General features: G+C 33.8%; 1 protein-coding gene across 1 annotated transcript in view; it reads left to right on the forward strand.

The window, feature by feature from the left end:
* EYS (eyes shut homolog) overlaps positions 1 to 14,436 on the forward strand; it is a 1,696,347-nt gene that overhangs the window by 367,774 nt on the left and 1,314,137 nt on the right. Inside the window, 1 exon segment of the mRNA XM_032651890.1 lies at positions 6,509 to 6,608. Within this exon segment, the coding sequence (XP_032507781.1) occupies positions 6,509 to 6,608 (100 nt within the window).

Consider the following 14,436-nt stretch of genomic DNA (forward strand, 5'->3'; position numbering starts at 1 on the left):
AGTAAGTTTTACAAATGTAGTACAGCTTCGCATCCACTTTATATGTGGAATGGAGCCACAAAACTATCCTTGAAAAAATAATTTCTTCAGCACTCACTGATTTCATGTTCTAATTTAGACAATGATATTTCCCAGCCATTATCATGTGATATCTTGTCACTGAATTCCCAAATTAGTTTCATATAGCATTTCTCTTTTTCCTTATTGCCCTGATTTATCAGTAGTACATCTTAAAGTAACTTCCTGAGAATGTTTGAGGGAAGGATGTTTTTATTATTTTCATTACTCCAAGTGTTTTTTTTTTTCTCCAGAAACATTTAAAATTTTCTGTTTATCCTTGATGTTTTGAAATTTTGTGGTAATGAAACGACAAGACTAGATCTTTTATTGCTCCTAAATAACAACTCATGTCTCATAAACTGTAGCATATTTCTTCTATCAACTAGCTGATGTTTCCTTTATCCCTGTACTTCCTTTGAATGATGGTATACTTGAATTGGTTTTATATATGACTTCATTTTTCTCTCAGATTTTCCTTTACTACAGTTTTGTAATATAGTTTTTAGAGACTCACTCTATTTCCCTACTCTTATAATAGATTTTATTTTCACAATAATACTGTCAATACTAATGAGTCTTTTAAGATTTTTTTGATTATTTCCTTTATGTATCATCTTATTTTCATTTTGTGGATGTAATATTTGTCCATATTTCCCTGAGGAAAATGAGCGTAACTTTTAAAAAAATTCTCTATTGTCCATTGAATTTCCTCAGGAATGTAACGGAGTTGTTGACCTGTTTCTAGGACTCAACCATGAAAAGCCTCCTCAGCTTTGTCCATGTTTCATCATTACCTTACTCATATTAGCTTTCATCAATGTAAAATTTGTGAAATAGCCATTCCATGCAAGACAACTCCCCTTAATCAATCTCTTTCCTCTTGAAGATTATTTTTTTTTTAAATCCTTACTTTACAGACCTTTCCAGAGGGTAGAAAAATAAGTGTTTAGGTTAATTGTGCAATATGAAGCCATTAGTCAGAATATGTAATTAAATAACTTTAGATATGAAAATCAGAAATTTTTGTACTTATAAAGAAAATAGTAAACTATTGTGCAATGATTGTATGCAAAAATAATGTAAATATATGCATATGAATGGGAAAACTTTCAAAAATATTTCATGAAATTTGTTATAAAATATATAACACTCAGTATATAATATATATAAATATAAAAAATTCAAATTTTGAACTTTAAATGTTCATCCCGATATTGGAATACATAGAAAAATGCACAGTATTTTCTTCATTATACTGGGGTTATATATTTCTGTTGTCTTTAATATAATAGACAAACTAAATAAACAACTTTTTCTAAAACTACACTTGTTAAATTCCCTGTTTCAATTATTATTTTATTTTAATGACATTAATATCATAAACATGTTCATAATATGATGGCTTTATTTTCCTCATTTGTTTTTAAATAAGACATGCTCCTGGCACTTTGCTAAAGGTTATAATGCAAAACATGACAATAACATTGAATAAAATTGCAGTAAATAGATTTGTATATAAATACACTCCCTCCGCAAATAAAATTTACTGGTATGTGTTGTGATTACCAATATACATTCATTTCCTAAGTATCAGGCATGGAATAAATAATCTAAAATTATTCCTAAATTTTTGACCTGAGGAGAATTTAGTTAACTATTATTGTATATATGAATTATTATATTACTGAAAATAACCTTTTAATTGGAGAAGAATTTAGTTCTTTGAGGTGTTTAATTTGAGAAAACAATATGACTAGGAATAAGTTTGACACAAATACTAGGAATTAAATCAAAAGCCAGGACCAGAACTATGGTTGTAGGGAATATGTTTACAGGAGTGTAAGAAAAGTCCTGAATGCAGAGGACACAGGAGGAAACAGGATGAATGGTTAATGCTTGGGAAAATCCAAGAGGCTAGGTGGGAAAGAGAGAAAGAGAAAAATAAGTTAATGAAGATAGAAATGGGTGCTTAGAAATATGATTAAAACCCAAATTCATGTTATGCAACAAAAGCCAATGATTTGGAAACAAAGTTAACTTTTATGGGATTATTTAGTGTTTCAGTGGGTGCTAGTGGATTCTGACTATGATATGTAATTTCTACTGATCTATCTTCAAATTCACTGATTATTTATTCTGCCCATAACATCTGCTATTAAGCCCAATTAGAAAACTGTTTTCTTCAGTTATTTGAATTTTCAAGTATAGAATTTCCCTTTATTTTATAGTTTTTATTTCCCTGTTGGAATCCCATGTTTATTGTGTCCTTGTCATTCTATTTTAATTTAATTATTTAAATGTAGTTTCCTATAATACTTTTAACATATTGATATTTATAGCAGCTGTTTTGGAGGTTTTGTCTGCTAAAATTAATATCTAGAACCAGATTTGAAAATCTGACATGAACAAGGGAAGCCAGATAGCAGACAAGGACACACTGTCTACTATCACAGCATCCATGGGAGGGATGTCCTGACACTGAGGAACACAGATGCTGGGGCACTTGAAAACTGGGTGATTGTCCTGATGTTGCCACCTGCAGAAAAAATGAATTATCCTTCCCCGTTTTCATCCATCACCAGCATCTTTTCAAATCTCATGGTGGGTCCATGATACTAGCCAACTTTATGTTGCATACTCACATTTAGGGGTATCTGAGACTGGGAAAGAAAATATCTTGCATTTTCACCTTCTATATTGAGAGGTGGTCTCTAACTTTATCAAAGAGTCATTGAGTAGATAATTCTCCAGGTACAAGGAAGTTCAGATGATGAGTACCACAAGTAAACAGAAGACAAATCTCACTACATGTTCTATCCTTAAAAATTTTTCCTAAAATCATATCATCTATTTTTAAAAATTAATTAATTAATGTATTTATTTTTTGGCTGTGTTGGGTCTTCATTTCTGTGCAAGAGTTTTCTCTAGTTGCGGTGAGCGGGGGCCACTCTTTATCGTGGTGCACGGGCCTCTCACTATCATGGCCTCTCTTGTTGCAGAGCACAGGCTCCAGACGTGCAGGCTCAGTAGTTGTGGCTCATGGGCCTATTTGCTCCACAGCATGTGGGATCTTCCCAGACCAGGGCTCAAACCCGTGTCCCCTGCATTGGCAGGCAGATTCTCAACCACTGTACCACCAGGGAAGCCCTTTATCATCTTTTTCTCATAGGAAATATCTAAAGTAATTTTTGAAAATGAGAATAATTTAGCTTACATTAATCATTGGAAGAAGTCATCAAGAGGATGTGACTGCCGGTTGACCAGAGAACTGGACCCAGGCAATCAGAGGCCCCTCATCCCCTCCCCTGTCCTAGAAATGTATAATCTGTCAACTATTCCCACATTAGGAGCTGTTTCAAGGATGAAGCCTTGAGAGAGTAAGGTGCTGTTAAGACCATCTGCACTAGACCCAGTTACAGCCTCTATATAAACTTTTAAGATTCTGGTGGGTGAGTGCTGAAATCTAGTCATCTTGTGGCACACAAGACAAGCCTCATAAGTGAGTTCCCTTGCGTATTAAACCTGCTGCCTTCCAATCTGGAAAGATCTGCCTCTTTCTTTGATTTCTCCTTACCCTCTGTGTACTGAGGCCAATTTGTGAACCAACAGTAATTTAAAGAAACAAGCATGTCAGTATGTATAACAGACAGTTTTTGAAGGAAAATACATCAAAGGAAAGTCAACTTGATTAACACCGTACAGTTATGTATAAACAGTCATATATGAGTTTAATTTTAAGAAGATAACGGACTTTTTGAACTCTCCTAGTTTCACTGAGATGAGAATCAAGCTACAGTTGCAGTCCCGTCAGAACAAAAACAGAAAGAGTAAAAGTCTAGTTAATAGCATTAGGCAATGTGTTGATTTTTTGCAGACACATTGAAAATCTCATATATTCTGAACATAATGTTAGACTCAGTTGTAAGTTCCATCACTGACATGTTTATAATGAAGTAAATCCTTGGCTTGTTTCTAACTGAGACTGTGAGATTGAAGTAGATGAGTGCCTAAGTGATGCCTGGGCAAATGGGAACACTTGTGTTGATCTTCACACACCTTTTCCTGCCTGTGTCAGAATGGATTTCAGGGTGGGCACACCTGCTAACCAAAATTATGATAATCAAATGTTAATTTGAGGTGGAAGTAATTCTTTATTTTTAGAAGATACAATTCATCTCATACACATGCATATTAATTTTTTCCAGGAGAATATTTGAACATAGAATACCTGCTTGGATTATCTTACTACATCTTCACATCATCACAGAAATAGATATATTTAGAGTTGAATGAATATTTTGCTTTTGTAAATGAGCCAGTTTTTTAGAATTATTAGCTGTAACTCCATTACACTTATGTTTAAAAGTTGTAATTTTTTTTTACACCACACTCTCTGTTACCATAGTAACATGGTAACTCTTAACAGGAGTCCTTGTCAATACAGTATATCACTTATTTTGATGAACTGTGATGTGTTAAAATATTTATGTAGTTGTGTGTGTGTGTCTGTGTGTGTGTGTTTTACATTAGGAGGAAATGCTAATAATAGACATTTACTTTCCAAGGTTGGAAAAAGTAGCAGAACTCTTAATACTTTCCTTATATGCAAGCACATACCATCTAACTGCCATCATTACAAGTTAAAATGTTGCTCAATATCTAACTCACGAACTGTTCCTAATTCTACTTCTATGAGAATGATTGAGAAATAAAAGTACTGCATAACTTTTAGGCAATGAGAAAGTCATATTTGTTTTGAAAACCATGAATCCAACAGTGTTTTTTTTTTTTTTCCTATTAAACCTAAGAGACTGGTTTTATGTGGTTAACCTTCTTAAGAATAATAATCTTCAGGAAATATGTGGCCACTTATATAAACTTAATGTACTATTTATCATGAACAAAAACTTGAGAAGATTTAAAATTACATGACAGATAGCAAGGTCTTCTGGAGAGATGAATTTTGGTATATCCTTGACTACAAAGAACAAACCAGGTTTTTAAATGTGCCATATTTTTTTCACAAAGTTGATGCATAAGGCAAATTACCAAATAAATATTTTTAAGGTATAAACAAAGTTTTCATTTATTATTCATTTTAATTTCATGTTAATTTTTTTTTTTTTGCGGTATGCGGGCGTCTCACTGTTGTGTCCTCTCCCGTTGCGGAGCACAGGCTCCAGACGCGCAGGCTCAGTGGCCATGGCTCACGGGCCTAGCCGCTCCGTGGCATGTGGGATCTTCCCGGACCGGGGCACGAACCCATGTCCCTTGCATCGGCAGGCGGACTCTCAACCACTGCACCACCAGGGATGCCCTCATGTTAACTATTAATCAGTGGATTTAAATTCATTTTTAGTGTTAGTGTTCACCTTTTCTTCACTTTAACTTGATGTTTTAATGTCATATTGTCACTTAATATTTTATTTTGTCAGTGAAAATAGTAATGCAAATAGATTTTCTATTTAATTACTCATGCTCTTTCCTATTTAGATATATGTAACAGTAATTTTTCTCCAACCCAGATTCATTTCACCATATTAGAGAAAAAATATTTAATAATATTAGGAAGATTTCCACTCATCTAATTTATAAGTACAATGTGTTATGTGTGAATGTCACTTTTTTCTATTTTTGTTAAATATTGGCAAAAAATTAGTTGTCAGAATTCAATAATCAATTCAGTGTCAGTTTAGGCTACATTTTTTAACTCTCTGCAAACTGACAAACAATGCAAGTGATATAATATGAAAAGTCAGTTTTAGCAACACAGTTGTAGGTGGAGCACTAATAGAAAATCTGCACTGCAGAATAGTTAAAAGGAAATATTAGGGCTATATAGTGACTGGACATTTCTGTTTTCCTTTCTTTCCATATAGTCCTGCTTTATGAAATTAATAGAACGAAATGTGATTCATCATCTTGCCTCCAGAGCACTACATCTACAGAATTCATGGATAAATTCAAATGCATCTGTCCCACTGGTTTAATTGGTAAGTTCCATTTGAAAACTGTGCCTTTATAAAGAGCATTTCACCCTGGGGGACATATGTCAGGATGTTATTGATTCACTAGAACTTCCTTTTTGTTCCTCTTTAAATTTCCTTTAGCCTAACATTTGATTTGCATTTCAATAACCTGAAACATCTATTCTACCTCTAGACTCCATATCAGAAGATAAATTAGTTCACATCTAAGCAGTCTTTATCCACCACCTCAGCAATTAGTCTGCATTTAGTAATTCCAAGAGAAGTTGTTGCAGTCTGTAGTAAGGTGAACCCTGACACTAATATATGTGGCATTCTTATCTGATGAATTTCATCTCAAACATCATCCCCTTTAGGGTTAAAATGCTTGAGCAAATTTAAGAATTATAAGCTGGCACCTGTTTGACTTATTGAAACTTAAAATCTGTTAACTTTTTTCAAAGGTACAAGATATGAAATAGATAGATGTAGATGAGTGCGCTTCACATCCCCGCAAGAATGGAGCCACTTGCATTGACCATGCTGGTAATCATTCCTGTCAATGCGTGGCTCCATTTAAAGGTAATGACCACTGAGAGAGAAGAAAAAGCAAACATAATTAACTTTAAAGAGCATTTATGTCTCTTGTCTGGTCTCATTTCAGTCTCCCAACAACATCATGGGGCCTTCATTTCCTTAAAGTCAGCTTTTAAAGTGACCAACCAATTATCCCTTAGGCAGAAATGAGAGTGAAATGAGCTTTGTTTATATACCCACTAAAACAGTCAAGTTTCTTAGTTTTCTATTAGAAAGACCATCTTACAAGCAAATGGTAAAATAAAAAGTAAGGAAGAATATAAGCAAGCTATCATGTTATATTTGAAATATTGTTCCTATTATTCAATTTCTCATGAAATTGTCAAGGTTTTCTTTTTCTTTCTTTCTAAAGTAACGATTTATCTGATTTTTGAATATAGCTATATTGTGCTTAACATAGAGTGAGCCATTAACTGATACTTTTAATTTTGTTTCAACTTTGATGATACGTTTTTAGCTTCAGCCAAGGAGTTATATTTTTTTTCAAAAGTAAAATGTATGGTTTTCCCTGTAAAATATATGTTTTTGTTTTGTTTTGTTTTGGGTTTTTATGGTACGCAGGCCTCTCATTGTTGTGGCCTCTCCTGTTGTGGAGCACAGGCTCCGGACGCGCAGACTCAGCGGCCAATGGCTCACGGGCCCAGCCGCTACACGGCATGTGGGATCTTCCTGGACTGGGGCACAAACCCGTGTCCCCTGCATCGGCAGGCGGACTCTCAACCACTGCACCACCAGGGAAGCCCTAAAATATATGTTTTGATACATTTTTGTGCAAACTAGTATACAGAAAGTCAATCACTGGATACTTCCTTGAACTTTAGTATATTTTTCTATGCCATGGAATTTAAAAACTGTGTCATTCAGGGTTCTCCAGAGAAACAGAAACAATGGGAGTTATATCTATATATCTATAACTATATACTTACTCAGACAGACATGATCATGACAGCTTTCATCCTTCATTACTGTGTGGGCCAGTTCCTCATAATGAATCTCCATGATAAGATATAGTGCCATGATCTGCTGTCTGTGAACTGAGACCCAGGAAAGTGGTGGTGAAATTCCAGTCTGATTTGAAGCCCTGGGAATCAGGGGAGCCAGTGGTGTGAATCCCAGTCCAAGTGCAGGAGAAAACCAATGTCCCAGCTCAAGCAGGCAGGTAGAAAAGGAACACATTTTCCCTTCCTTCATTTTTTGTTCTACTCAGACCCTCAGCAGATTGAATAATGCTCACTCAGTAGATGGGAGGATAATCTACTTTACTGGGTCCACTGATTCAAATGCTAATCTCATCAGGGAGCACCCTTACAGACACACCAGAAAAAATATTTAATCTGGGCAGCCTATGGCCCAGTCAAGTTAATATACAATTAACCACCATGCTGCTCAGCTTTACATTATCAACTGAGATATTCTTATATGTTGTACCTAATTTTCTTAGAGAGTATCTTCTATAATCATTAATCAAATATATGATTGCTTGACTAGCTTCAAATATTTAGTATATATTTAAACTCACTAAATTGCAGTGTTCTTATTTGTTAAACGGAGATAAAAAATAGTTACCTCGTTGATTTGAATGTGAATTAAATGAGATAAATCATATAAATGCCACATTGCCTTCTGGAAATTAACATTCTTCAAGTGTTTAATTGTAATTTTAAATAATTTTCTAACATATATATGTAAAATCTATACAGTAGGTAATATTTTATAATGTTTGGGTAGTAGAATTGAATACATATTTATTTATATATCTTTAAAGACGCATAGAGAATAGTCGAAACAACCTCAATCAATAAAATACTTAGATTTTATTTTAAAAATAACAAAGTTTTCCCAGTGCTTAAATATGTGTTTCTTATGTCATTCTCAGTGAAAGGAACCAGATCTCCTTAGAGATCTAGCTGATTCTGGGACTATGACATGGAATGTACAAATGGGCATGGAGAATTTTATAATACTAGAAAGCAATGAAGTACTCAGAAAACAAAACCATGAAAGTATCTCAAAGGAACACAGGAGCCAACTGAAGATGCTCTTAATGACCAGAATCATTTGAGCAGCAAAATACAGGAGTATTGGTTTATTATCCAAATTATAAAATAAATACTCATGAGTCCACACTGATAAAAGTAAATGATAGAATATATAAGTGAATAAATAGGAAGAATAGACACATCTTCTATACAGAATTATTCTAAATAATTTGGACGGATACTTTGCACTCAAAGAGGTTGAACATAACTTCCCACCCCTTAAGTTTGTGCTGTAACTAGTGACTACCTTCCATAGAGTACAGTATGGAAATGGGGTGTAGGGGGAGAGTAACTTTTCAGAGCAGAAATCTGACAAAAACTGCCTAAGCCAAGTGATCAAAGTTAATATCAACAGTGATAAGTCATGTTAATAGCAAAACTTTCAATATGAGGTAACGAGAATGTCACTTTATCTTTATGATCTTCAGCTTGAAATCATATTGCCCCAGTCTAACCATGAGAAAACCATCAGAGAAGTCCCAATTGACGGACACTCTACAAAATTCCTGGTTAATACTCCTTACAGCTGTTAAGGTGTCAAAAACAAGGAAAGTCTGAGGAACTCTCAGGAGACATGATGACTGAAAGTAGTGAGGTATTCTGGATTGGATCCTGGAAAGGAAAATGGCATTAGGTCAAAACTAAGGAAATCCAGATCAAATATGGGATTTAATTAAAAATTATGTATCAATATCAGTTCATTAGTTGTGAAAAACATAACATAATAGCACAAGATGTTTATAATAGAGGAAACTGGTTGCAGTGTCCAGTTTCTCTTCACTATCTTTGTGACGTTTAAGTAAATCTAAAACTATTCTAAAATAAAGACATTTAATGAAGAAATGAATGATTACAAATAAATGATTTCTAATTCAAAATAACTTACACTTGAAGAAAACAGAAAATATGTAAAACATAGTCATTTTAGGTAATCCTAAATGGTTTAACATTTTATATACACAATTTTATTTTGATTAATATCTGTGACTATTATAGAAATGACTACAGTCATATCTTGTTTTATTGCTATTCACAAATATTGCATTTTTCCCAAAATGAAGGTTTGTGTCATCCCTGTGTAAGCAAGTCTATTGACACCATTTTTCTAACAGCATTTGCTCACTTTGTGACTCTGTGTCACAATTTGGTAATTCTGGAAATATTTCAAGCTTTTCATTGTTGTTGTATTTGTTATGATGAGCTGTGATTAGTGATCTTTGATGTTACTATTATCATTGTTTTGGGGCTCCAAGAATTGCACAAATATAAGAAGGTGAACTTAATCAGTAAATATTGTGTGTGTTCTGACTATTCCACTGACTAGCCATTCCCTAGTTTCTCTTCCTCTCCTCAGGCCTCCCTATACCCTGAGACACAACAATATTGAAATTAGGCCAATTAATAACCTCTAAGTATTCAAGTGAAAGGAAGAGTCATGTATCTCTTCCTTTAAATCAAAAGCTAGAAATAATTAACCTCAGTGAGGAAGGCATGTTGAAAACTGAGAAAGGCTGAAAGCTAGGCCTCTTACACCAAAAATCCAAGTTGTGGATGCAGTGGAAAAGTTCTAGAAGGAAGTTAAATGTGCTACTCTGGTGAACACACAAATGACAAGAAGATGAAACAGCCTTATTGCTGATATGGGGAAAGTTTTAGTAGTCTGGCTATAAGATCAAACCAGCCACAACATTCTCTTAAGCCAAAGTCTAATCCAGAACAAGGCCTTATTAACTCTCTTCTATTTTGTGAAGGCTGAGAGAAGTGGGAAGATATAGAAGGAAAGCTTGAAGCTAGCAGAGGTTAGTTCATGTAGTCAAAGGAGAGAAGTTATCTCCATAACATAAAAGTGCAAGGTGAAGCAGCAAGTGCTGATGTAGAAGCTGCAGCAAGTTATCCAGAAGATTTAGCTAAGATAATTCATGAGGGTGGCTACCCCAAACAACATGTTTTCAACTTTGTCAAAACAGCCTTCTTTTGGAAGATGCCATCTAGGACATTCATAGCTAGAGAGGAGAAGTCAGTGCCTGGTTTCAAAGCTTCAAAGGACAGGCTGATACTGTTGTTAGGGGTTAACGTAGTTTGTGACTTCACTGGAAGCCAGTGCTCATTCACCATTCTGAAAATCCTAGGGCCCTTGAGAATTATGCTAAATCTCTTCTGTCTGTGCTCTGTAAATGGAATAACAAAGTTTGCATGACAGTACATCTGTTTACAACATGGTTTACTGAATATTTTAAGCTCACTGTTAAGGACTACTGCTCAGGAAAAAAAAGATTTCTTTCAAAATACTGTTCATTGACAGTGCACCTGGTCACCCAAGAGCTCCGATGGAGATGAACAGTGGGATGAATGGTTATCATGCCTGCTTACACAGCATCCTTTCTGCAGCCCATGGATCAAGGAGTCATTTTGACTTTCAGGTCTCATGATTTAAGACATACATTTTTGTAAGACTATAGGTGCCATAGATAGTGATCCCTCTGATGGGTCTTGGCAGAGTTAATTGAAAACCTAATTGAAAAAAGTTAATTGAACAAAGAATTCACCATTCTAGATGTCACTGAGAACATTCATGATTCATGGGAAGAGGTCAAAACATTAACATTAATAGGAGTTTGGAAGATGTCAATTCCAACCCTCCTGGATGACTTTGCAGGGATCAAGACTTCAGTGGAGGAAGGAAATGTAGATGCAGTGGAAACAGCAAGAGAACTAGAATTAGAAGATGTGGAGCCTGAAGATGTGACTGAATTGCTGCAATCTCATGGTAAAACTTGAATACATGAGGAGTTGCTTCTTATGGATGAGCAAAAAAAATAAAAATAAAAATAAAAAAAACTGTTCTTGAGATGGAATCTACTCCTGGTGAAGACACTGTGAAGATTGTCAAAGACAACAAAAGATTTAGAATATTATGTAAACCTAATTGATAAGAATAGTAGCAAGTTTTGAGAGATTTGACTCCAGTTTTGAAAGAAGTTCTACTGTGGGTAAACTGCTATCAAACAGAATTATATGCTACAGAGAAATCGCTCAGAAAAGAAAGTCAGTTGATGCGGTAAACTTCATGATCCTGTTTTAAGAAGTTGCTGCAGCCACCCCAACCTTCAGCAGCCACCGCCCTGATCAGTCAGCAGCCATCAGCATTGAGGCAAGATCCTTCACCAGCAGAAAGATTATAACCTGTTAAACGCTCAGATGATGGTTTGAATTTTTTAGAAATAAAGTATATTTTAATTAAGGTATGCATGTACATTTTTTAGACATAATGCTATTGCACAATTAATAGTCTACAGTATCATGTAAACATAACTTTTATGTGCATTGGGAAACCAGAAAAATTTGTGTGAACATGCTTTATTGTGATTTACACTTATTGTGGTGGTCTGGAACCAAACCCACAATATCTCAGAGGTCTGCCTGTACTAAGTATTTTAATTCACTAATTATACTGAAGAAAACAAAAGAAAATAATTTTCCAGTTAATGTCAGTGACTTACATTTGTAAAACACATTAAAATGTTTAATGACCTTTCACAAAAAGCCATAAATATAACAGGACAAAACAAAAAAAGCAAAAACAAAGTTAAACTATTATAAAACAAATATGCCTAATAGTGTATATAATATTTTTCTTATAATCATGTAATGTGGTAAAATTTATACTATAAATATATTATACTATATAAAAACATAATTTTGATAATTTCTAAATCATTTTATATTTTTATACATCTGTCAGCTAGGAAACTTGTATCAGAATCTGTCTGCTTGGCTCTTACTTTCCTTTTCTGGCACAAGCTTAATTATCCTGCATATACATGAGATCATGTGAATGAGTTCTGAACAATAGAAAATGGAAATTTTTATCTTGCAGTCTGATCCATAAAAATATCCTATAAATCTTTCACTCCCTTTTTAAAAAAGTTTATTGAAGTATAGTTGATTTACAATATTGCATTTAATTTCTATTGTATAGCAAGTGACTCAGTCATATATATATTCCTTTTTATATTCTTTTCCATTATGGTTTATCACAGGATACTGAATATAGTTCCCTGTGTTATACAGTAGGACCTTACTGTTTATCCATTCTCTATATAATAGTTTGTATCTTTTAATTCCAAATTCCTAAACTTTCCCTCCCCTACCCCATCACTCTTGGCAACCATAAGTCTGTTCTCTATATCTGTGAGCCTGTTCTTGTTTCATAAATATATTCATATGTATAATATTTTAGATTCCACAAGTAATATCATATGATATTTGTCTTTCCCTGTCTGACTTACTTCACTTAGCATGATAATCTTTAGGGTCATCTATGTTGCTGCAAATGGCATTATTTCATTCTTTTTATAGCTGAGTAATATTCCATAGTGTATATGTACCACATCTTCTTTATCCATTCCTCTGTCTGTGGACATTTAGGTCATTTCCATGGCTTGGCTGTTGTAAATAATGCTGCAATGAACAAAGCAGTGCCTTTCATTCCCTTTCTTCTTCTTCATTCTTGTTGGAAATGAGATGTCTGAAAAACTAGAGAGAAGAGCCAGAAGACCATAGGTCTCTAAATAAATTCTCATGTAGAAAGACATCCATGGGCCAAGAACATTCCCATGTTCTGAGTGAAAAAACAACAAAGAAACAGAAAAGTTTGTTTTGTGTTAGGTCACTAAAATTAAAAAGGGTTTCTCCTTTATAACACTAACATACTTTACTCTAAGAATTACTCCTTTAATGAACATAAAGTAGTCCTTGAAAATATCATCAAAATTAATTTTTAAAAATCCCATGGATAAAAATATTTTTCAAAAACTCTGTGTAATGTAGTTATAAATTCAGTTTCTATGTGAAATTTTTGTATTTTTTTTAAAAATTTAGTAATTATTCTCTGATTGTTCTAAGTCTGTTAGCAACTGCACAATCTATTTCAAAAAGAAATGAAAAGAACATATACAAAAAAAAAAACAGCAAAAACATTAAAATAGTGAGATTAAGTTTAGTAAATATTTAGTTGAGTCAATAATTCAGTAAGGTCAGTTTTGTGTATTGACTAGACCCAGTTAACAAACTGTCCCGTGGGGGATGTTCGAACCCCTCCCTCTTTGTACATCTCATGACCACCACTCACATCCTTTTGTGTACTCTTATTGGCTGTTTCAGTCAGGATTTAGACTGCATTTAACTGCAAAACCTAAATTATTAATTATCTGGCTCTTTCAGAAAATGTTTGCTGACACTTGGTATAGAAAATTACTCAAATAACCTATTTTGTAAGCTACGTGTTCTGGCTTTCTGTTGGTATAGTCCATGTTTCATCTCTTGGTTCTTTACCTGTGGTAACATATATTTTGTTAAAGTAATGTACAAGGTCTTTCTTTTTATAGGAAATATATAATTCTCCTCCACTGTACTAAATTAATATTATAATTGTTCCATCCTGAGTCAAATTTATGCCAGAAAAAATAATACATATAAATGTGAATTTATAAATGTATAAGATATTTTTTAAATCTAAAAAATATGTATAGTTATTGTTTACCACATATGTGAATTTGTAAGGTATAGTTTATTTTAAGATAATACCCTAGTTCAAACATTTTGCCCTTTAGAGAGGTTATATTTCATTGTTAGTCAGAACTTATTAAAACACACACTTAGAAAAAGGAATTTATCCAAAAGGTCAATTGTGATTATATAGTCCATTTATGGGGACAATGGAAAAGAATTAGAAAAATCTTTATATAATTACTCTGGAGAGCTGAATAATGAAG

The sequence above is a fragment of the Phocoena sinus genome, chromosome 12 (genome assembly GCF_008692025.1).
Source record: "Phocoena sinus isolate mPhoSin1 chromosome 12, mPhoSin1.pri, whole genome shotgun sequence".
NCBI lineage: Eukaryota > Metazoa > Chordata > Mammalia > Artiodactyla > Phocoenidae > Phocoena > Phocoena sinus.